Source organism: Eucyclogobius newberryi, unplaced genomic scaffold (assembly GCF_026437365.1).
Source record: "Eucyclogobius newberryi isolate DKJ021-1_F unplaced genomic scaffold, fEucNew1.0.hap1 SCAF_17, whole genome shotgun sequence".
Lineage (NCBI taxonomy): Eukaryota > Metazoa > Chordata > Actinopteri > Gobiiformes > Gobiidae > Eucyclogobius > Eucyclogobius newberryi.
Genome location: NW_027315801.1, coordinates 28072571 through 28095807, shown reverse-complemented (window position 1 = coordinate 28095807; position 23237 = coordinate 28072571). Strand labels below are relative to the sequence as shown.

Here is a 23237-nt window from a genome sequence, read left to right as displayed (position 1 = left end):
TATGCAGTGAGGATATCTAACATAAAAAAAAAACTTCAAAGGAACGTTTGAATCATAATGTAGCTTACTTTCTAATGTTAGGTGCTGTTCCTTCATTAAAAACACATACCAGGAGTTTACTTTCATTTCATTTATGAATGCTAGCCTCCTGTCTCTGTCGTTCAGTCCGGAACAATCTTGCGCTGTTCCAATCCCCTCCTACTTCAGGGAGCTCAAGCCTAAATGGGAAACCCTGCATTTTGTCTGGCCTTTGAGGCAAATATGTATTTTCAGCCAACAATCTAAAAAGTGAAAGATTAATTTGTGGAATACAAATTAAGGAGAAGTTTATGTTCAGTGAAACATTGGTAAAGTTCTTCTCTGTCACTGTTAGAGGTCAGTAGTATTACAATATCGATTTTCAGAAAATATTTCAAGTTTATTTAAAGTTCAAAAACATTTTTTTCTAAAGATGATTGCACATTCCCTAGGCTTGTGTGCAAGAAGTACCTACATAGTTACTTAATTTAATGTATGCACCACCCTTACAAGTCATTTAATGAAGGTCAGTACCTGATCGAATCTTTTATTGGCAATTAAAATACAAACTTAATAAGCTTGATTACAAGCTTCTAAACACACTGAAAAGATGTATTGTAGCAATAACAAGAAAGGATATGCTTTGTTGTGCTTAAATGTATGTGTGCACTGACATCATTGGCAATTGGAAAGCTGTACCATCTACACCCAGCGGCGGCAAAAAGGGGCCCTTGAGTTGAAGGCAGAGCTGCCCACTTTAAATGACACTATAATACTTACGCCTGGGAGTTACCGGGGGTCCTCTCCCAGAAAAAGTAAATCATAAATAGGTATAATTTCATATACTCTGGAGGGTTTTATATGAGATTTATTTCATAGATCCAGTTGGCCATGTTACTAAGATATCCTACTATATTGTTTCAACATTTTTAAACACAGGCTTATAATATATAGATTTTCTCATTCATTTCATGATCAGCACAGATTTTTATTTGTATTCACCCACTTTTGCCTCTTTTTGCCACAGATCAGGATCATCACTTCTGTTGTAATAGCACTTCCGGTCAAGCAGGAACCCAGTTGGTGAATGAGTTCCAGTTTGGAGCTATGACCCAGTCCGGACTGTCCAAATGGCTGAAATGGGTATTTTACTGAAATGATAATTTAAACATGCATGAATGAAATGAAATAAAACTTCAGGTTTAATGAGGAAATATTGTACTGTATTGAAAACTCATCACGCCTAACAACAGTTTCAGTGTGGAGTCACATTAAGTCTAATGTAGAGAAATTATTTGTCATGTAATTATGTAGTTAATAAGCTATTTAGTAAAATGTTCAAAGGAGAAAGACTTACTCTTCTGCTGTGCTTGTCTGGTTATGGCTTCTGGTTTTAGTAATGTTTTAGTTTAATCAATCACAACCAGCATTCGTGTAATTCAATCCCTTTCAATCTCACCTGACCTTGAGCTGGTGAACACCAGTGCCCTTTTCACTCTCAAGGTATTAATGATTTAATGAACAGTGCTGTAAAAAAAAATACATGCACGAACACAAATGTGTTTGTGTAGGGCCAAATCAGCCAAGATAAAGGTCACATTTTGATATTCTGTGCCTTGCCTGTGAGTTAAAATGATGTTAACCTGTCAAGCAGAGCTATAAAGATGCTCCATTAAGAATGCATGAAGCAGAGAGGCCAGTGCATAAGATGAATAGAGACACATTCTGTAACAACAGGAATAATGTCACACACATAGCTTCAATAATAGAAGCACGAATCAAATGCATTATTGAAATAATAAGTAATTAATCATGACCTGATATATGTAATTGCAATTAGTTATTAGCAACAATGTATGCATAGATGAGACACATGTCAACACACCGGATTGTATGGGCTCATTTCCACCTGTCCCACTGTCACACAAACTCTCAGATAATAACAACATGCTCAATTAATAACAACGGCATCGTATTATATTTTTTAGGGTTTTATCCAATTTTGTATGTGTAAGTGTGTTTTAATGTATTTTTTGTTTTTCTTGATTGGTTCTATTGACATTATGTGTATATCCTGTTTGTTTGTTTGTTTGTTTTAAATGCTTTGTGCTAACAAGGCGCGCCTTGTCCTCAAGAGCCCTCCCTGTACAAATAAATGATAAATATTTTGATGAAAAGCCAAATGTATGTGTATGATATAAAAATGGTTATCTATTGAAGAAGTCAAAGTCAGGAATATAATAATTTATTGAAATATAACATTTTTTTACTCAGAACAAAAATATGTCCTCATATACAGTTTTTAATACAATCATTAACATGTTTAAAGGCTCCAAAGAAAATAATATAAACAGTTGTCACGTTGCATTAGAACAAAAAGGACACCAATATTGATAATATTAACTTTAATTGTAATTGTAAATGATAATATATCTTCTCATATACAAATCGATATGTACAAGATGTGGACATTCAGGCTTTGTGTTTGGACAAAGGAGGAGGAAGAGAGGGGACACTTCCTGACTTTTAGATGCAGGTCTCAGCCTCAATTTGCAGAAAGAAAAAGAACAGTGCAACAGCCGACAAAGCATAGCTGACTGTAAATCATATACTGCATAGGATAAAATCTGAGGTTTTGACAATAATACATTATTTAAAGTTGCACAGTGACTTTTCTAGAGGAGAACCTTCCATGTGGTTGTTTCCATGGAGACGTTATTGCTTTGCATTGCCAAGATTCTTCTTTTTTCTTTTAGGAAATAGAATGCACCTGACTTACTGTAATATTCCAAATAAAACCATCACACAAACAAATATCACAAAAAACAGGTGATATTTTGCAGAAAGTAACATCAATAAAGGATATAACGTATCAAAGTAGCTTGTTCACTGATGTAATTATGTGCTAATTATGTAAATGTACCTAACTTAATTGGGACAGCAGGTGATGCCTGGAGAGGTGACCCGACTCACAGTGAAAATACATGTTTTGAACCTGTCATTATTTCATTACAGGTGTTTTTATTGTTCAAAACATTCTTTTTCCTGGCAAATCAATAACATATCCATGGAAACAAGCAAGTAGTGTGCCCTTTCATCAGAAAAGTTACATATTCCACCTTTAAAAATGTTAGGAAAGTAGTTTATTCCTCATGTGCGTCAGTTAGCATCAGTAAACAGTAAACGTAATGAACCATGTCCCATCAAAATAGTATACATTTAATTAAAATGATAAACAATGACCAGTTTTTTTTACTTTGCAGCTTCAAAAAACTTAAAATCCATGTAGATTCTGGGATTGTTGGAGGTAGACATAAATCATTCACCTTTTGGAATGGCTGGTATCAAATTCTGTATGACATGCACCCGGTCCAGAAAAGTACAGTGCTGCGAACAACAAAGATACTGCGCAGAAACCTCAAGCTCCCAGGACCCGAGCTTGAAGGGAGAGAAATAGAGACCGCCCGTGGAGGGTGAGCGTTTTATGTAGATGTATATTATACGTATACATATCTTGTACAATTTTTTTTTCGGTGAACTGGTAAACACTGAATGAATATTGTATACACTCCAACCGTTCAAAGTGAGCACCCAGCATGCAACAGCCTATTACACAGCTTATGGAAATTAGTAACAAGGAACCAAAGCCACCTGCAGAGAAGAAGCCTCACACTCAACTCAGCTGCCAATGCACATCAAACCTATCAACACACCAGCTTGTATGAGCCTTGACCCGAGGCCCAACATAAATAATAAAGAAATACATAGACACCATAAACATGCAAAACAACATCGATTTAAATCCCTGACTTCATATATTTATCCATAATATACAAACTATGCACATTTGATGAATCCTAATGAACGACAGGAATGACGAGTAATGCAGAAATGGGTGTTCCTTGAGACAAAACAGAGACATCAGATTTTCACAGTTTGACACCTGTGTACAGATAATCAGGCAGCATAATACCGAGAGCCACAGTTTCATGTTTTTGAATGGGAATCTGCATATTTTTGATTGGAAATGATTAGAAGTTTTGTTACATGTGCACACTATGATCACAATTTTATTCCTGATGACTCCTGATTTTACAGTTAGAACATTGCCCGTAAACATTGGGAATCTGCGTTTCAGTTTTATTCAGCTAAAATCTGGAACAGTCTTCCTGAAGATGTGAACCAGGCCTTTACTCTGGTGATGTTCAATTCTAAGATAAAAACAGTTTTGTTAAGCTGTGCATCTGACTGAAATGATTTTCTTTACACTTTGTGATTTCATGTCTGTGTGACTTTAATGCATTTTTTCCCTGTTGTGTGAAGCACTTTGAATTGCCCTGTGTACAAATTGTGCTCTACAAATAAACTTGCCTTGCCACTCAACTCTGGCTGTTAGACGGGAAGCATTTGTAAGATCGACGTTTTTTTAAAAACACTTTAATGCATCAGTCTTTAGTCTGAATTTTGAGCCTTATTCATTTACTTCTTACAATCTGTACCATTGGCCCTATCTATATAATAACTACAGTCATTTTTGCGGTACATTTGCCATGGAGTCGGTTCTTAATTCAACTCTCAGAGCAGTCTACAATCTGGATAGGGGTCTTATCTGTTATGTCACTGTCCAATTAAGCTCTTCACTGTTGTGGAGAAACACTATTTATCATTCAATCCTGGCAGTAGGCCTGATATACCATGAATTACAAAGGATTGCAGGACCAGCAGAATGTATCACATGTGCTGACACGGTCGTTTTGCATGACTTCCAGCGATTTATTTAAACTGAAAGTGAAAGCACAAAATGGGACGCTTAAGTTTTCTGTACAAAAATGTAAAGTGGTGCAGAGGCTATAGCTGATGGTGTGAAAGTGTGAGGAAATTGTCGAAAGCTATGCCAGTCACCCAAAACGCACTCATAGGCAGATCCCGTTGATCTTACTGAAGCATTTTGCAGCTCGCTTTGATGACCTCCTTGTGTTGGTAACAGAAGTGCTTGTTGGACTAACTCGGCCTGAGCCTGACTATGCTCACGGGGCAGTTTCTGTTAGAATAATGTTTGCATGTCTTATAATGCCAACCACTTTGACCTTCTTCATGAGGCTTTGATCCATGCATAGAGAACATTTAGTACACAGTTGGCTTGGATATTTCTATAAAGTGTTTTTTGACATATTATCTAATGGCGTAGGTTAGACTTCTGTTCAGGAAAGCACATGCACGCAGAAGAACCTCGAAGAACACGATGAAACCTGCACAGTGTTTCTGCGGTGACTTTGAACACAAACACATAGAAATATTGTTATTTACCAAGTGCAACAGGGGTTTCAAACGTCCCCTCTCATGTGGGTATGCTGCAAGAATATTACCATCTTATTGCCAATTTTGAGGACTGTTCAAATAACCAATTACAACAATATCTCCAATGGGCTCTAAATACGCCTCAAAATAATTAAGCCTGTGTAGATTGTCGGCAAATCAGTTGACAAAAAACAACAGATATTAACCACTATTTAAGAAGAAAGTCTTGAAATTAGAAACCTCAATATGACGCAATTAATCTTAGTAATAAGATGAATTGTTTGTGTGATAAAACATGAACAACGCAGTTGCCCTTTTGCTCTTAATAAATATTCAGAACAACCCTTTTATTTGCACCTGATAAGTCATATTGACACAGAGACATCAACACTTTGAGTACATTGTCTTCTCCAGCATTTTCTGAAAGAGCCAGCTCTCCATTCACATGCTGTACATACAAACACGTAACATTAACATTACTAAGATTTATCTTTACAATAAATATGATTTAAAATTTGTCTCATTTGAACCTTGAGGCTTTTTGAAGATGTTTTTTACTAATGACCCAACAAACATACAAACACAACATCAAGAGACATTACTAAGTATTTTAGATTTGGTTATTTATATTGATCTACAAAATATCTTATTTTGAAATGCGATATGGCTACTGAGAGAGAACCAACATTGATTGCACTTGGGATCCATTCTGAACCCTGCAGTAATCCAGAGGTAGGCGGTGTGACTTGTGTTAAATAAACTTTAAACCTTTACTAAGAGAAACTTTAACAACCCTGTCTTCTTTTGAGGCATGCACAACATTACATCTTTATATACAGTGTTTAATAAATATTTATATAAAAGGTAGTCGATAGCATGTCTTCTTTACATGCATGTTATAAAGTGATACAATTCTGTTTGGCTCATTAAGATTGTAACATTGTCATTATATGTTTTTGGCAGTAACCTATATTTGAGGCATAGGATCAACTTCACATTGATGTACATCCGAGAAACGGACAGTAAAGGGAGAAATATTCCAAGTGGCATTATCTCCACCTACAAAGTCACAACAGTCCCTGGTACGGATTTTGCAAGTTTGCAAACTTGTAAACTGAGAAAACATATCAGCATAGTTCAAATGTTTTACTTCCATTGGTGTTTAGTGGTTTGGGGTGCAAAGGGCAAAATATTCATCTTTGTGTGTTTAAATACCTTTCATCAGCTTTTGTCTATAACCTGACCTGTGTAGTAAGTGTACACCAACCAGGCATAACATTAATGACAGGTGATATCAAGGTCAGAATGAGATGCATCTGACCTTCAGAAGCAGAAGATGTGATCGTAATGACAGAGCTAAACTTCCTGTCTGATGTCAGCAGTATATTATCCAAAACATTTGCAACAATGGGAAGTGAATGGCAAATCTGATAGAAAGATTGAGTACATCACCGTTTGTAGAATAAAGAGGTGCATATTACAGAGGTGTATGTTATGCCTCATCGGAGAAAAAAATATCATCAGAACTAACTTTTCCCTTTTCTCTAACTTTCTGTGACCTTCGCTGTCCCGGCCTAGAGGAAGTCACTTTGGAGCTCGTTGGAGAGTTGACTGACTGCCACTTCGCTGTGCAGGGATCCTTTCAGGATGCTAGCAGTCTGTTTTGGACTGTGCCCCTCACATTGTCCCCCATGTCTTGGGGAGGACGCAGGATAAGGGCAGTGTCGGCACATCCCATGGTTCTCTGGCAGCCCATTGGACAACCTTGTGGAGTTGCAGTCATCTTTAAAAGTAGCATCCCTACATGTTCCCTTCTGTGGGGAGCTGTGACCACAAAAACATCCGCAGAACATGCTTTTGCACTGAGCCATGTCCCGACACAGTGACTTGCGGAAGTTTGGCTTGAAGAGGAGATATATAATGGGGTTATAAAGGGTGGACGACTTGGCAAAAATAGCTGCCAGTGCAAAAGCCATGGGAGGCACAGCCGCTGGGTCCCCGAATGCAGCCCACATAGACACTACAGCATAAGGACTCCAGGCTGTGAGGAAGCCAATGCAAACCGCCACGGAGAGCTGGAATGGAAAAGACCATTGAAATACTTAGAAAGCATATCATCTGCTCAAATAACTGCTGTAAAACCTATTGGATTACCTTGATGATAAGTGCATGTGCGTTGGTAATCTTGTTCTGGGGGGACATGTGCTGCTGCACTGCTTGTCGGGACCCTCTCACTGTCATCAGGATGAAGGTGTAGGAGAGGAAGATGATGGTACATGGCACGATGTAGCAGAAGAAGAACAGGCACACAATGTAGCTCATGGCTGATGATTTCTCACTGGGAGCATGCCAGTCTATGCAGCAGGCTGTCCCATAAGGCTCTGCTCCATACTGCCCCCATCCTGACAGAGGCCCCACTGCAAATACTCCAGCATAGCACCACACTCCGGCAACCAGCAGGGCGGCGTGCCAAGATGAGAACTTATTACCTGAGGAGGAAAAGCAGACAGTTGGAGGAATGAGTCCTGGATGAGAACAGACTTATAAATACAAGAAGAACCAGTGTACACAAAATGCTAACAGTCTTCTTTTTCAAATCAATCTCACTTTTTTAAAGAAACAATGGTATAACAGCAATAGCTTATTTACCTGACATGTTTTGCCGCCAAAACATGTGCTAATGCCCAATCTGAGGTTTGTTGGCAGTGCTTCCCAAACGTTTTTGTCTTAAGTACCCCCTATGCTTAATCTCACAGCTGGGACCCCCAGGGCTCTCCAGGGGTTTCCAATGCTTGGTCTATAATAATAATTTGAGCAAATTCAACTATAAAAATCCCAAATAAATGATTGGGCATTGGGTGTGGGAACACACCATAACAATTGCTGTTTATTTGTTTGAAATAAATGCTTATTAAGTAATAATGTTTATCATGGCATAGAGCATTTTGTCTGGGCCACATTTTTGGACTAGGGGGCTGACACGTCTCAAGTTCACACAATTTAAGCAGGATAATAAATTATCCTGTTTAAATAATTATTGTCTAAAATTCTTAAGGAGGTACAATTAACATTTTATGATAAAAGTGATTTAATTTCTTCAACCCCTGGTTGTGCTTGGTACAAGTAACAACTGCCTACTTCAAATAATCAATGGCTGTGTCTGAAGAGCGCTGATTGGCCATCAGACATTGACAAGGTGTATCGCCTTTTTCAGTGCATTCTTTCCCTTCCATTGTGAGTGGAGAGGGCTTTGGATTGAGCATTTAGCAATTTAAGCAAAGCTATCACCAATAGATAAATTATTCCCCTTCTGGACATGTCTAACATTGATTTCCGTGCCTATCGCCTCCTCGATGCCATCGAAAACCCAATAACTTAGAGCACAATAGGAGTTAGATTGGTTAACTGGTAAACTGCTAATTTACTCTGAACTCTTGAGATCTGCCAGCAAATTGCATTGTTCTTTGCATTTGTGTCTAGTGTGCTAAAATATTATTTTGTTCAGAGCGATTATGTGTAGAAATTTGCATTTCAATTTGATGAATTTGAGAGTGATATGACATTAAGTGTTTTTGCCCTTCTCTCATCTCAGTTTAATTGATTGTGATTTAAGTGATTTTGAAGTTCCCCATGTCCCTTGCTTTGGGCTATTATGGTGCGTTCAGTGCGTCAAAGGAGTCAAATTTACATGCAACTAGCAATTACTAGGCTGGCCAGCGTTTCCGTGGCCCGTGTTCATGCATCTGCTGAAAGACAGGGACGAAAGGCGTCAGATGCCAGAGTTGGAAATTCTAAACTTAGAGTAAATTCGTGGCATGTCAACCAATTAAGAGCTTACGCCAAAGTAGTCAGTGCACAGGCAGCGAGAGGCGGATTTGAGTCTTGTTCAAACACAAGTCCAGGGCGTCAACGATGCATGTCCCCAGCGTCCAACCTAAAATGCAGAGGCTTCCAACTAGAGGCACAATTTTGATGCCGCGGCCTGAACATAGCATAACACATACCTCTAAGTTAGGCTTTATTGATGCAATGTTTGCCTTTAATCAAATTATAATCTCAATAGCAGAGTAGAAAAGTCATTTTCAAGCCGGGCAGAGAAACCATGCATTGTTGACTTGTTTTTGCACACGGAAATGGAACATTTTACATAAATCAAACCACATACTTTATATAATAATTTAGCGGCAACAGAATTCCTTCTCAACCGGAACACAATGGAAGCCTCCCTAGCAAAAGGTAAAAGTGAGCGGAGTGGAATAAGGTGAATACTGAGGCCTAAACAAATATTAAGTGGTGATGTACAACTCGGGGCAGTGTGGCATTCACTCATTATTACATATGAATGAATATAATGAGGCGTTAATAAGCGGATTCCAAGTGATTGATGAGTCTCTGAAAATTGAATTAACACAAGGATAAGCAGTTAGACAGATGGAATCAGTGAGTTATAATGAGACTTCACGACTCGATAATTATATATGTCAAACTGTATTCCGTGCAAGAATAAGTAATTTAAAAACAGTTGAATCGTACAGTGAGGAAAGTATTCATGCAGGGGTTTGAAATCTCCATCATAGGTGCAGTTCCACTGTGGGGGACAGAATCTAAACAAATTAAATCTAGAACTCTCATTGCATGATTTTTAAATAATGTATTTGTATGTTATTGTTGCAAATAAGTATTTGAAGACCTTAGAAAATCACTTTTAATATTTGGCTTCTGTAACCTTCTATCATTACAATGCATGATTTTAAACCATGATGGAGTGCTGTGTTGGCTTTGAAACTGTGGTCCCGCCTTTCTTCAGGTCATTAACCAGCTCTTCCCGTTGTTCTGGGCTAATTAATCATTGATACCCCACGAGGTGAAATCTTGCATGGAGCCGCAGTCCGAGGGAGATTGACAATCATCTTTAGCCTCTTCAATTTTCCAACAATTACTCCAACAGTTCATCTTTTTCACCAAGCTGCTCGCCAATTGCCCTGTAGCTCTCTGGAGATCTACACTGCTGTTATCTATATGAATAAGTGGAGTAGAGGTGGACTTTTTAAAGGCAGACTGACAGGTCTTCTTGCTGATTGGAAGGTGTTCAAATACTTATTTGCAGTAATAGCGTACAAATACATTATTTATAAATCATACAATGTGATTTCTGTATTTATTTTAGATTCTGTCTCTCACAGTGGAACTGCACCTACAATGAAAATGTCAGACCCCTCAATCATTTGGGAGAACGTGCAAAATCGCAGGATGTTCAAATGCACAAATACAGCATGAGTGGAGGTTGATCAGAAAAAAGTCCCATAACAAATAAAAGAGGATTTTTCGCAGATTTGAGAACTCAAGCGACTGTTTTTAAAAATGCGCATGCATGCAACACGTGCGTTTGTTTATTAGCATGACGGATTGCATCTCTCGTCTCCGCAGATCTCCGTCTCTTCTGAGCCAGCTCGAACACAGTCTTTCTCTGTCGTCCCTCAGCCGTTTTTGTACTGTACAATAAAGGAACTCGCTGCGAGCTTCGCTGAACACACCGGCATATCAACCATGCATGCGCTATCCTGGGAACGAGCCAGAATGAGGCGGCAGGTGTACAGTAGGACGCAGGGAATGATTGACATGTGGGAGAACTACTCGTCCATGCCACAAGGAAATGAGACTCAGATTGGTCGCCAAAAATCCTCAATTATTCTTTTAATATTTGTTTGATTTTAAAAAGGATTTGCTGAACTTCGGATGGAAACACAAATGTTCTTTTGAAAAAAAATGTCATGATCTTATTCTTTTCTAATAAAATACTTGGATAGTGCACAAACTGAGGCAAGAGCCTCTCAAGTTTATGAAAACAGCCTCACACACAATCATGTTTCAATCCCAATTGAAAAAAATCCTATTACATAATTAGTAGTTAGCTGACCATGTTACTGCCCTTGACGTCCTGCATGTATTTACATAGCTTTAAATCTACTTCGAGGTCACGTTTGTGAATCAGAATCTGATATTGGAATCTAAAAAACCTTTACTGAATAAAGGGTAAGAAGCTGTTTGGTGTAACATGAAATAGTATCTACAAATCATCAAAGTCTCTCCATCCCAGTGATATGTTTATACCTCAGACATGAATTCAAGTCCAAGCCTTTCTGCAACTCAAGGGGCCTGTAGCAATGCATTGCATTTAAATAAAGGCATTTCTATTCATTTAAACAGACATTTGCTTCACACATATTATTTGTGAACACTCGGTGAGGTTATAATATATGACCATAATAATGCAAAGATACGTTTGGGACCTTTCAACCTCGACATATAAAGTGTAGCAAATCTGAAAAAGTCTGAAAGTGTTGAATAAATTAATACAATGTAAATAAGTAGATAAGGGCAGGCAAGCAGGCATCACTGAGCTCAGTGTTCTCTTTGTCATTGCACATTCAGTTATTAATTAATTCATAATACATTTTTTTATTATGAATTAATTAATAACTGAATGTGTGTTCAATGAGGCTAAGTATAGCCAACAGCTACATTATTTATACAGATTCTAGTAAACTCCACTATAGCATGTGTTAGGATGTGCACTAAATATAAATATGCACTGGGGAAATTACAAGATTTCCATAATTGGAAGGTTTCTATTTTTTTTGCAGAAATGGTCCCTGTGATTTCACATTAAAGCAGACCTTGTAAACATCGCATTAACATATGCAGCTTTGTAAACGTAAACCGCTGACCCTGAAAATGATTACACAATGACCACTTTTACATCAAACTTCTAAAGCGGGTTGCTGTATTGCTGTATTTTTCCCCTTTAGGCTCCAAAGGCCCCAGGGCAGGTTAAAACAAGCAAGTCAATAAAGCATTCCTCTTTACAAGCGTCCTTCTTTAGAAATAGCAAAGAAGGCTGCATCATGTAGGTCAGGCATGTCCAAACTAGGGCCCGGGGGCCAAATGCGGCCCTCAAACCAATTTTTGTTGGCCCTCCAGCTTCCTGCTATGTCGGCCCAAACAACAAAAAGTAGTACTTTTTACTGTGAAATTGGGAAAATTCAGGCATATTTATGTTATACCAACCTAATATTAATATTCTAGGTCTAATTAAAGGCGTGGAGGCTCATCGCAAATACATCAAATGCAAAATTTCGAATGATTCACTTTGTCCGTCAACAAATTCAACATGGTCAAGTTGTTTGTGGCCCTCTGCCCCGTTTAAGTTTCAAAATGCGGCCCTTGGTGAAAAAAGTTTGGACATCCCTGATGTAGGTGGTGGGGCATTACCGTGGCTGGGGCAGCAGACCTTGAGCCAGCACACACTCGACAGCACGGTGAGGTTGGTCAGACTGCTGAGGCCAAAGAGGACGCCACAGAATGCATAGATAGTGCATGTGATTCTGTTGAACAACCACCTAAGGCAAAGAAAAAGAAACTTATAATCATTGTGTGTTCAAGACTTACAAGCTCACATTGCATTTACGGTACTCATTTTCTCTCTCTCTTGTATTTTCAGCACACAGTGTTTACTGTCTGCTGTACCTGCCCACATATGCAACCTTTTGACCATGGACTGGATGCACTTTAAGTTTGTTACACCTGTCACTCATCAATAAACACTCACTTTTGTATTTCAATATGTTTTCTTCACATTTCAGGCCTGCGTTTGTAATGTTCTGGTTAAAGAAATGACAGAGTGGATATGTGAGTATTTGCTCTTATAAATAAGTCAACATACTGTAACTACTGGTTTATGATTTGAATGCCTTTTTTTCCTGTTGTGTGAAGCACTTTGAATTGCATAGTGTACAAATTGTGCTCTACAAACAACTTGCCTTGCCTTTAGTAGTCTGGTCCACTATATTTACATTTTACATTCACTCTTGATCAAATCTCGCTTGTTCTTTGGCCACAACTTGAAATCTGCGTTTTTTTCTTCAGTTACTTTTCTCTTTCATGGTCAGCCTGTGTAACTTTTCACTTCACTTTGCCTTATACTCTGATGTGAGAAGGGCAGTGATGCATTTGACCCAGCGCCACCACAAGTGACAGCAATCAGCCGCATGCGCTGAGGGGATCAGAGCAGATGGAGACGCCATGGACCATGAGTGACAGCCCATTATGAATAATGATGCTCGCCTGAAATACAAGGTCTTATAGGTCTCAAACCTCTGAATGCCTGCGCATCACACCATATGCATGTATTCAGTATCAGAGAAGAGGATATTACAGAGATTATATGGAACTGATTCTCACATCACCTGTCCTCATGTAAAACTATCACTGACACAAACAAGTATTTCAAGTTACAGTTTAAGTGTGGCAAGCTTAACCTGGCTGGTGATACACTCTGATTTCAGCTCTACACTATACCAATTTGGACAGGCTCGTGCTGAAAGCAGTCGGGAAAAGCCGTAACGTCATGACAAATAATTAAACGCGAATCGTCAAAGCATCACAACAAGTTGAGAATTAAAACTGTTGTTAAATCTAGTCAGAGAAAAGCACTGACCGCTTCAAATACACGAAGCGCTTCTACAGTAAGTGCACGTAAAAATAGTAAATCTGCTCAAAATGACCAAAGTCCATCAGCATTGCCATGTTGGTTCGTGCATTATTAGCCCAGTAGTATTACTTGGTACCACTGTGCACAAAATATTACTGATTAAATTAAAAAACACAAAAATTTAACATACCGATCAATATAGCAATTTGATTAGGTTGAGAATAGTAAGATGCTAACCAATCTGCTTTTGAGACTTTCTGGACATGTCTTATAACCTTTCGTTACTCCAGTGTCTTCAGCCGATCCTCTCCTGGCTCCCGTGAGTGAGAGTGTGATATCAACAGGCCAGAGGGTGTGAATGGGACTCACATGTGAGCGAAGGCCGAGGGGATGGCCAGAGGAAACAGGGTGGTGGTCATGCCCAGGTCACTGATGGCCAGATTTATCACGAAGAACTCCGCCGGCTTCAGGGTGGACTTCTTTCTATAAGCCACAAACAGCAGAGTGCTGTTCCCCAGCATGGACAGCACGCCTGGGGGCATCATTCAACATCAGAGATTTACTCAATTTTGTTAAGTAAAAGTACAGATACATGGACAAAGAATGACTTTTGCAAAACATATTTAAATACTAGTTGACAATGTTCTTTAAGAGTGAAATGTTGATTTCTCGAAAAGGAATTGACCTGATTTTTTAGTAAATATATTTTGAAATGTTTCTAGACTTTTTACATCTATATTTTTGTTTGCTCAAAGTTAAAACTGTAGTGGAATATTAAGTTCAGATATCTGACGTTAGCTGTAAGTAAAAGTATCAACAGTAAAAATCACTTATGTTGCTTTCCACCATTATAGTTTAGTGGTTTGGAACATACATGAGCATAAGTACGGTCGTATCTTATCTTATCTTATCTTAACCAGAGAAAAAAGTACATCATGGAGCATAAAGTACTTTCTGCACTGGTTTGACCTTGAAACCAGACTTGAAACAGATTTTGATCTGATTTATGAATATGGATGAGCTTTTGTCAATACCATAACAATAATGCCTAATGTGTAATGTGCTTTAGAAGCTTGTAGCCGCTATAAATCTGAAGTGCCAATCTTTGGGCTTGTGAGGGGAACACTCAAACCACTGAGCCTGATTAACGCTGATCACTTTTACTATACTGATTGAATACACGTTTAAGCTATTATTAATATTAAAAAGTCACTTACCAAAAACAGTATAAATGGTCCCCATAAGGAAGTCATTGTCTTTTGATATTCGGGACAGAAGGATAAATGTTTCAGAGGCATTTCCCATCTGGAAAAAAGAGAGAAAATGTCATGTTTTTATGCACCCTTTGGCTATTGACGTTTCAAACAAACAAGACTGAGCAGACTCACTCAGAATATACAAGCGGTTACATTCAGTTAAATTGTTAAATTCTCCCAAGCTCAGGGAGGGATTAGTCAGCCAAATACATATGCGTCAATGAGAAGGACCGATAAACACCATTTACAATCGGTGAGACTGCCCTTTGTCAACTATTGGACTCTCGTGCCTTCAATTTATTTTCCAGGATGTGAGTGTCACATTAAATTCAATCAGCTGTCCAAAAAATAATAAATAAATTGACATTATACCATGGAATGAGGGGTATATCTGAGTTGCCCAAAGGCAAAAAAATACCACCTTTATCTTTGAAGTTGATATATTGTAAAATGGCAAACCATTTCATAAGAAAAACAGAACATGTTACACTGTCTTGCAGCCAATTTTAGATAATGGAATTGAATTTCTTATCCTGTGTCCTATGCATTCATTATTTTAAATGTTACTTTTTTTTCTCTTGGAGGTGACGTGAGTAACTTTTATTTTGACTCCAGGACATAACTAATTTTCCAACCAGTCAATTACAGTACATTGGAACGATAATATCGTTCCAATGTATGGCCTCTTCCACAATCATTCATCCTATAGCATTGTGAACTCTTTATGTAGTGTATAATATTACAGAAATTGAACAGCAGCCACCCTAGAGTATGGTATGTACCCTGGGGTTAGTCAGTGAGGAGATTCACTATCAGAATTTAGATTTGTTTCTGCTACAATTAACTTAATGGATGTTGTGAGGCCAAATCAGTGGTACTGTAAACTACTTTTGTTACTTAAAGCCGCAATGGACGATTTTTCGGCGATTTGAGAACGCAGGCGGAAGTGCACATGCGCACTCCCCCGTGCGGACTGATACAACACACACATGTGTTTGTTTATTAGCGCGACGGAGCGCATCGCATCTCCCGTCTCCCGTAGATTTCTGTCCACTTCTGCGTCAGCTCGAACTGTCTTTCTCCGTCTTCATTTTGCCCCGTACACTGAGGGAACTATGTTATGATAGATCCATGCGCTTAGGCACGCGGAAACGTGGGGACGAACCGCACGAGGCTGCAGGTGAGCGATAAGTGCGTTTTATGATTGATACGTGGCAGGACAAATCGGCAGTCCACGCCACGAGGAAATAAGACTCAGATTTGGGCCAAAAAAATCGTCCATTCAACCTTTAAGTAAAAGTACAGATACAGGAGCAAATACTAAAATAAAAATCTACTTAAGTAAAAGTATTAAATCAAATTGTGATCTTGATGAAGAATTGTCTTGATTATTTGTCATTGGATAGATTTTTTGCGTCATTTTATGGGGTTGGAATGCAGAAATGTAGGCAAGATGTCTCAATGAATGTGCTACAAAATAAACCCCTCAGCCATTTCAGCAGATCTAAAATGTTTTAGTCCTGTTGAAAAATGTAGATAGCACAGATTCCTGCTCCCAAATGTATTGAATACGTGTAAAAAGTATCCACTGTAAAATGTACGTAAAGGTCCCATATTATGCTAATTTAACTTCTATTAGTGTTAAATGTACCTCAAAACAACCCCAAAATATATATTTATTTCAGCCATGCCGGGGGAGGGGCTTTGTCTTTGCCCAGTCTGTATCTACATCAGAACTGCACGTCTGTATGTAATAACCAACACAACTTTATACAACGATGAATTCAAAAGAGCTCATGGACATTTGAAATATATTTATGCATGGAACATTTTGTATCTCAAATATCCGTCCACATCCTCTTCATTTTAGTACAAGCTGAATGACCAAATCGAGGAGTTATAATGTGTGTACAATTATGTATAAGTAACGTTTGCAGCCATCATTTGCATACGTCGCACCACCTGCAAATACAGCTTTCATTGTCAACACTTTGAGGCGCTGAGGCAATTATTTCAAAGGGATCTGTACATGCAAAAAAATGTGGAAATATATTCATAGCCTGTCGATGTACTCCACCGAACGACACATTAAAGGAAGCTAACAAAAGACATGTAAAATCACCTCAGGTTAAGTGTGGCTGCTCCTGGCTTAAACCCTATTACCGTAAACCTGGAGATTATCTTCAAAGGGAGAATGAACTGAAAACGTCACAAATTTGTTTAGGGTGAGCTTACTTTTTAATGTGTGCTTTTAATGTGTGCATACGTGTGGGACCCAATGCAAAACAGAATTGTTCTTTTAGGATGTGCTGCTTACTTTATTTGATTGCAGGAACACACAGTCGGAACTTCATTGTGGAATTCTTTTCAGGTCAAACTACAGGTTTTTTTTGTGTTGGCGCCTTCATTACATCACAATTGTTCTTTGAAGAAAAAACTAGTGTACATTCTTGTTTTCCTCATTTGAGACTGAGGAATGAGGGGCAAAATGTGTTGGATGCGCAGATAAAAATGAATGAGTGTTATGCAACTTCAGTATTTAGGTCAGCCTGCTTGTGGTTTGATTTGAAAGATGCTTTTGAAAACCAAATAACATAACATGCAATTGCATGCAATTATTCATTCATTTGTTCATTCATTCTTTACACAGGGAAGGGTTCCCTGTTAAAACACAACAACAAACAATACATAAAAACACATTTACACATACAATATGAAATAATAGTATATAAAACAAGTGCATCTGCACGGCAGGTAGTTCTTGACATGTGCTATAAAATCATTAAAAGGCTTAAAATTATTTAATCTAAAAAGCCTCTGTGTTTTGTTCCACAGAAGTAAAGTTGTTGAAAGCCTTTTTTCCTGTCTCTGTTGATACCATGGGATTGTAAGATAAAAATGTCCTGAGACCTCAAACGGTGAATACCTGATCTGATGTGCAATAAACTAGATAATCATGCAAAATACCAGATACTAGAGCATTATACACAAACAAAAGGCAGTGCTGTTCTATTATTACTCACAGTGGTGAGTTCTGTAACATTGCATTTTATGTGCAATGTACAGTAGCCCAAGTTATATCCAACTGTATCATTGTGATCTTTAGTACATGACTCTGTGATAAATGGACTATGTGTGCATCATCTTCTGTTCTCACAGCACACAGTAGTAGTAGTGGGAGTCTGCTGATAGTGGAAGTGAATATGGAACGCTCTTTATTAGACCCTTGAGGCAGGTTTACACTACACAGATGTGAACAGAGTTTATTTGCTCTATAAAAAGCCTCGCCAAGCACATAAACAAATCAGACCGGCCTTTGTTCAACTCCTCCTCACAAAGAGCTGAGAAGAGCTACGTCGAAATAGCCGTCAACCATGTTTTTGTTTTACTCTAATCTTTTGTGTTGTTAAGTCACTTCAAATTTACAGTGCCCCAAAACTTCCTTCCTCCTCACATGCTGCTCCCACAATAACAGAATGATAAAGGAATCAACTTGTCTCTACTAACAGAGCTGCATGTGAATGTTGTGAAATGTTAAGTGTTATGTACTAACTCAGTCCAAAATGTCTTACAATATTGTCTTTATGATGCAAAGGGTTGAGCATTTACCCCTCAACTTAGTTTTCCTTCTGAAATCAAGTTTGTTTCAAGTTTGTTTCACTCTAGTGACCAAACACATCTTGTTGTGGCAGCGTAACAATTTCGGGCCATTACATTATTAGCTTTGAGATGCTAATACATCTCATCTGATTTGTTTAAGCCATTTTATGAAGCCAGTCCTTCCGGCAGTAATGTGAGCGCAAAGGGCAAGAATGATCTGCAGCTTTATGAGATCACAGGCCAACAAATACACATAAATCAGATTTAGAGGAGACAGGATTTGGATAACCCTGTCAGTCAGAGGAGAGGCTTTAGGGAAAGTCTTAAGTCAGTTCACGGCTCAGAGGGAGAATTGGGGCTAATCATTGTGGAGAACGTCTCTGACAATTTAAGCCTGGCTGTGTCATACAGTTTACCGACTACGAGCACCGAGCAATAAAGTAAAGGGAAATGGCCAAAGAGAGTGACAGAGCAGGGGATACGAGAAAAATGGATGCGAGGAAAACGTGTCAAAAGTTACACGCTTGAGTGAACACAGATTACAATGGGTATTTTTCAGTTTTGGTTCAAACGGAAAGCATCCCTCGTATCGTACTGCGCCAGAGGCTTTTTCGTAAATAGTAAGAATGAAAAGGGGTAAAATAAGAAATGTGACTGTGAGAACCTTCTCAAAAGATCAACGATGTAATGCTTTCATCTGACGCCATCTCATTTTCTAGTTCAGGGGCAAATGCTTATTCAGTTGACTAACAAAAGCTGTATTCTACCAACACGTATTAATTTACGGAAGAAAATGTATGCGTTTTTTGAATGCCATAAAACACTCAAAGTAGGTTTCTATGCTTGGATAGATAGATGGATAAATAGAAGGGAAATGAGAAGCTTGTACCATAAACATCCACATTAAATATCACACAAGCAGGAAACCAGTGATATGCATAAAGGACAAAATTACAACCAAGCATCTTCAGATAAGTGCAGATGAAGTGGAACAATGACAAGTCCTTGAGAGTTGTTAAGAAGGCCAAACGCTCTGGGAATATAAGAGTTCATTGGGCTGTTGGTCCTACATCTGAGCCACGGGGCCTTGGGCTGCGATCTGCCAGAAGGTTCCTGGCTTTGGCAACAGACCTTATTTTTAACAGGTTCAAGCATTGCAGAGTTCCAATGTTTTTTCCCCACATTCTTTGGCGACGTTATGGAGACGGACACAGTTTTTCCAACATACTTTTCAAATACCAACAAAGAGGGGAAAATGTTAAGACCTTTATTGGGCCATTTATTTCCTGGAGCCTGATCAAAACCTGAACAAATACTTGCCTAACCTTAGCCTTAATTAACGGATAACTTGAACGTACGTAATTGGACTCGAAACCACAAAGTGACAATGTATTTAGATTTCAGTCCCCACAATGTTTCCCACATAACAACTGCCTTCCAAATGCATTGACATCCTGCATGTTTGACAATTTGGAAAGACATAACTGATGTTTCACTGTCTACATGCTAATTGTGTCAAACAAGTGAGTAGTTAAGTTAAGTAGTTCATTAAAAAAAAAGAAAAAAATGGTACGCACACCACATTCTTGGCCACGTTTTGATACCTCAGATGTGATGGACAGATTTGCTTGATGCATGTTTGATGAGTCTGAGCTGGTGTGCGCTACATACAGTACATTAGCTTTGGCTTTGGAGTAATACTGACGTTTCTCTTACATAAGGTTTGGACCACTGGACACATTCCCCTCTGCTGGCTGCGCTTCACTTTGATTCTGTCTGTTACACTGTGGGGGAGCCAAAAGCCAAGCCTCAAAGACAATCTAGCATCAAGTCGAGATCTAATCGACTTCTAAGTGTATTTGTACCATTCTTTTCAGAGGGATTACTTCTCACCAATAACAATAACAAGGATTGTATAACCCGTGTGTGCATGTTTAGACTTAATAATCCTGAGCACCTGTAGATTAAAAAAACACACACAGGAAAAGAGGATTCAAGAACATTCAAAACTAAATTCAAGGACCTCAGACAATACAGTAAAGGCAACCCCTGCAATGAGACGCTCACTTCTCTGCTATTACGCTGCCATTGACTTTCTTTCATTGAGACAACACATCCTCCGTGTCCTCTCCTCATCCTCTGTTTTCTCATTACAGTTAACTCTCCGGTCGCACTATCTCCAGTGAGCAGGCGCGCTTCTGACAGTGCCAACTTAACCACACCAATAACCAATCCTCACACACACACACACACACACACGCACACACACACACGCACACACTGTCACAGCAGCGTGTTGCTAATAGAAACGTCCGTAGTCAGGATGAAGAGAAATGATAAGTCGATGGGGCAGATTCAGTGTAATCTGCTATAGTCTTAGACACTTCCCGCATTGATTTTTCCCCCCGATGAGGCAGTTGTTGGCGAGCTTTTGAGGTGTGACCCCTAAGCCATTTGACTCAAGGATAAATCTTATTCTATGTTAATGGCAGAAGCGGTGAGGTAAAGAGGGCATAACAGCCTCTTATGGTGAAAGAGATCATTCAGGGAATAGTCACATGTCCCAGTTGGTCTCGTGGGGTTTCATTAAAATGCCTACAGTGAGACACAGATGCCAAGCCTTTATAGAAATGTGTTATTTCGACAAAGAATACGGTAAAACTATTTTATCAAAAAGACAAAGGAGCCTTTACTTCCAATGTAGAAGATCACAGCGCTCTGAATGATTACTTTTATATTGATTGCATACGTAAGTCACTTCTTTCTTTTAGAACAAAATCATTTAGAATGTGTAAATGGCAATAAATAGATGATTCTCTTTGGTCTAGCTGTGAATTCGACCAGGAAGACTTTACTCCCTTCTTTGTCTCTTCCTCTTGTCTTTGTCTTGTCTTTTTAAATGCATTTTCTTCCCCTTCATCGATCTGATTGTTCAATTATGTGCCACTGCCCGCCCATTGTCTACTTTTTGTATATGTATCATGTTCTCCACCAAATTGTAATGATTGTTGGTGTTTTAGATGATAATACTATAATTTGGTATTTATATAGATATTTTTTTTATTATAAATGATCGCGACCTGCAGTTTGTGAATGCCAGACGAACCCCCAAATCAATGAAAGTGGAGCAGGTCTTACCTCTGTAATTGCTGGATTTTGTGAGCGCTCACCACAAGCAGCATATTTAATCGGCTTTAGGCTGAAATAGAATTTTTAAATCCATAGCGAGTTCAGGTGGCACAGTTGTAACTTTGATAAATTGAAGGTTGTATCTATACAGTGTTGAAGGTCAGTACAATGTTATTATATATTATTCATATATTAGTACAATATCGGGAAAAGAGTCCAGGGAAAACAGTGTAAATCGTGTAAGTGGCATTACTTTGACCTACAGCATGCATGAAATCTAATACAGCTCTATGGAGGCTTGGATCATATTAGCCCTCTTTTTCCCAGTCTGAGGCTTATTAAATAGTGCGACTGACTCACTTATTAGCAGCAGTGTGACTTATGGGAAAAGGGTTTAACACAGGGAAGCATGAAAGACAAATGAGAGGAAATGAGAGAATCTGGGAAAGACGGACTGAATATTTGAAAGCAGTTATTCACATATCAACAGTAATCTATTCCCTTTTTCTGTTTCCCCTTTACCACCAGAATGTAAAATAATGTCCCCACAAGTCCACGGAAGAGATGTGTAAACTTTCTGGAGCTTCCCTAGTTTTGGGCCAGCGCAGAACAAGTCTGTATGAAGTATTCTTATGAACAAATGTGCACTTAAGGGCTTCTTATGAACATGTTTGGCATTCACAAAACGTGTTCTTAACTGAAAATGTTCTTCTGGTTTTAGAATAAATATAATTGTTAGTTTTATTTACACATTATTATATATTATATTATATATTAATATGGTCAGGGGTAATAAAGAGCATAGAACCTCTGCAAAGTACAGTTAAACCCGACAAGACTCATCACTCCCCTGTCACTCTCCTGTCACTCCCCTGTCACTCTCCTGTCACTCCCCTGTCACTCCCCTGTCACTCTCCTGTCACTCTCCTGTCACTCCCCTGTCACTCCCCTGTCACTCTCCTGTCACTCTCCTGTCACTCCCCTGTCACTCTCCTGTCACTCTCCTGTCGCTCCCCTGTCACTCTCCTGTCGCTCCCCTGTCACTCTCCTGTCACTCCCCTGTCACTCTCCTGTCACTCTCCTGTCACTCCCCTGTCACTCCCCTGTCACTCTCCTGTCACTCTCCTGTCACTCCCCTGTCACTCCCCTGTCACTCTCCTGTCACTCTCCTGTCACTCCCCTGTCACTCTCCTGTCACTCTCCTGTCACTCCCCTGTCACTCTCCTGTCACTCTCCTGTCACTCCCCTGTCACTCCCCTGTCACTCTCCTGTCACTCTCCTGTCACTCCCCTGTCACTCCCCTGTCACTCCCCTGTCACTCTCCTGTCACTCCCCTGTCACTCTCCTGTCACTCTCCTGTCACTCCCCTGTCACTCCCCTGTCACTCTCCTGTCACTCTCCTGTCACTCCCCTGTCACTCTCCTGTCGCTCCCCTGTCACTCCCC

At 39.1% G+C, this 23237-nt stretch overlaps 1 protein-coding gene across 1 annotated transcript in view; it reads right to left on the bottom strand.

Moving 5' to 3' along the window:
* Positions 1–2248: 2248 nt before the first annotated feature.
* opn7b (opsin 7, group member b) overlaps positions 2249–23237 on the bottom strand; it is a 51646-nt gene continuing 30657 nt past the window's right edge. Inside the window, exons 2-6 of the mRNA XM_072449779.1 lie at positions 15025–15112; positions 14177–14339; positions 12589–12716; positions 7471–7805; positions 2249–7391 (exon numbers count right to left, since the gene is read on the bottom strand). Coding sequence (XP_072305880.1) covers positions 6891–7391; positions 7471–7805; positions 12589–12716; positions 14177–14339; positions 15025–15112 — 1215 coding nt within the window. The 3' untranslated portion in view covers positions 2249–6890. The remainder of the gene's footprint in view (positions 7392–7470; positions 7806–12588; positions 12717–14176; positions 14340–15024; positions 15113–23237) is intronic.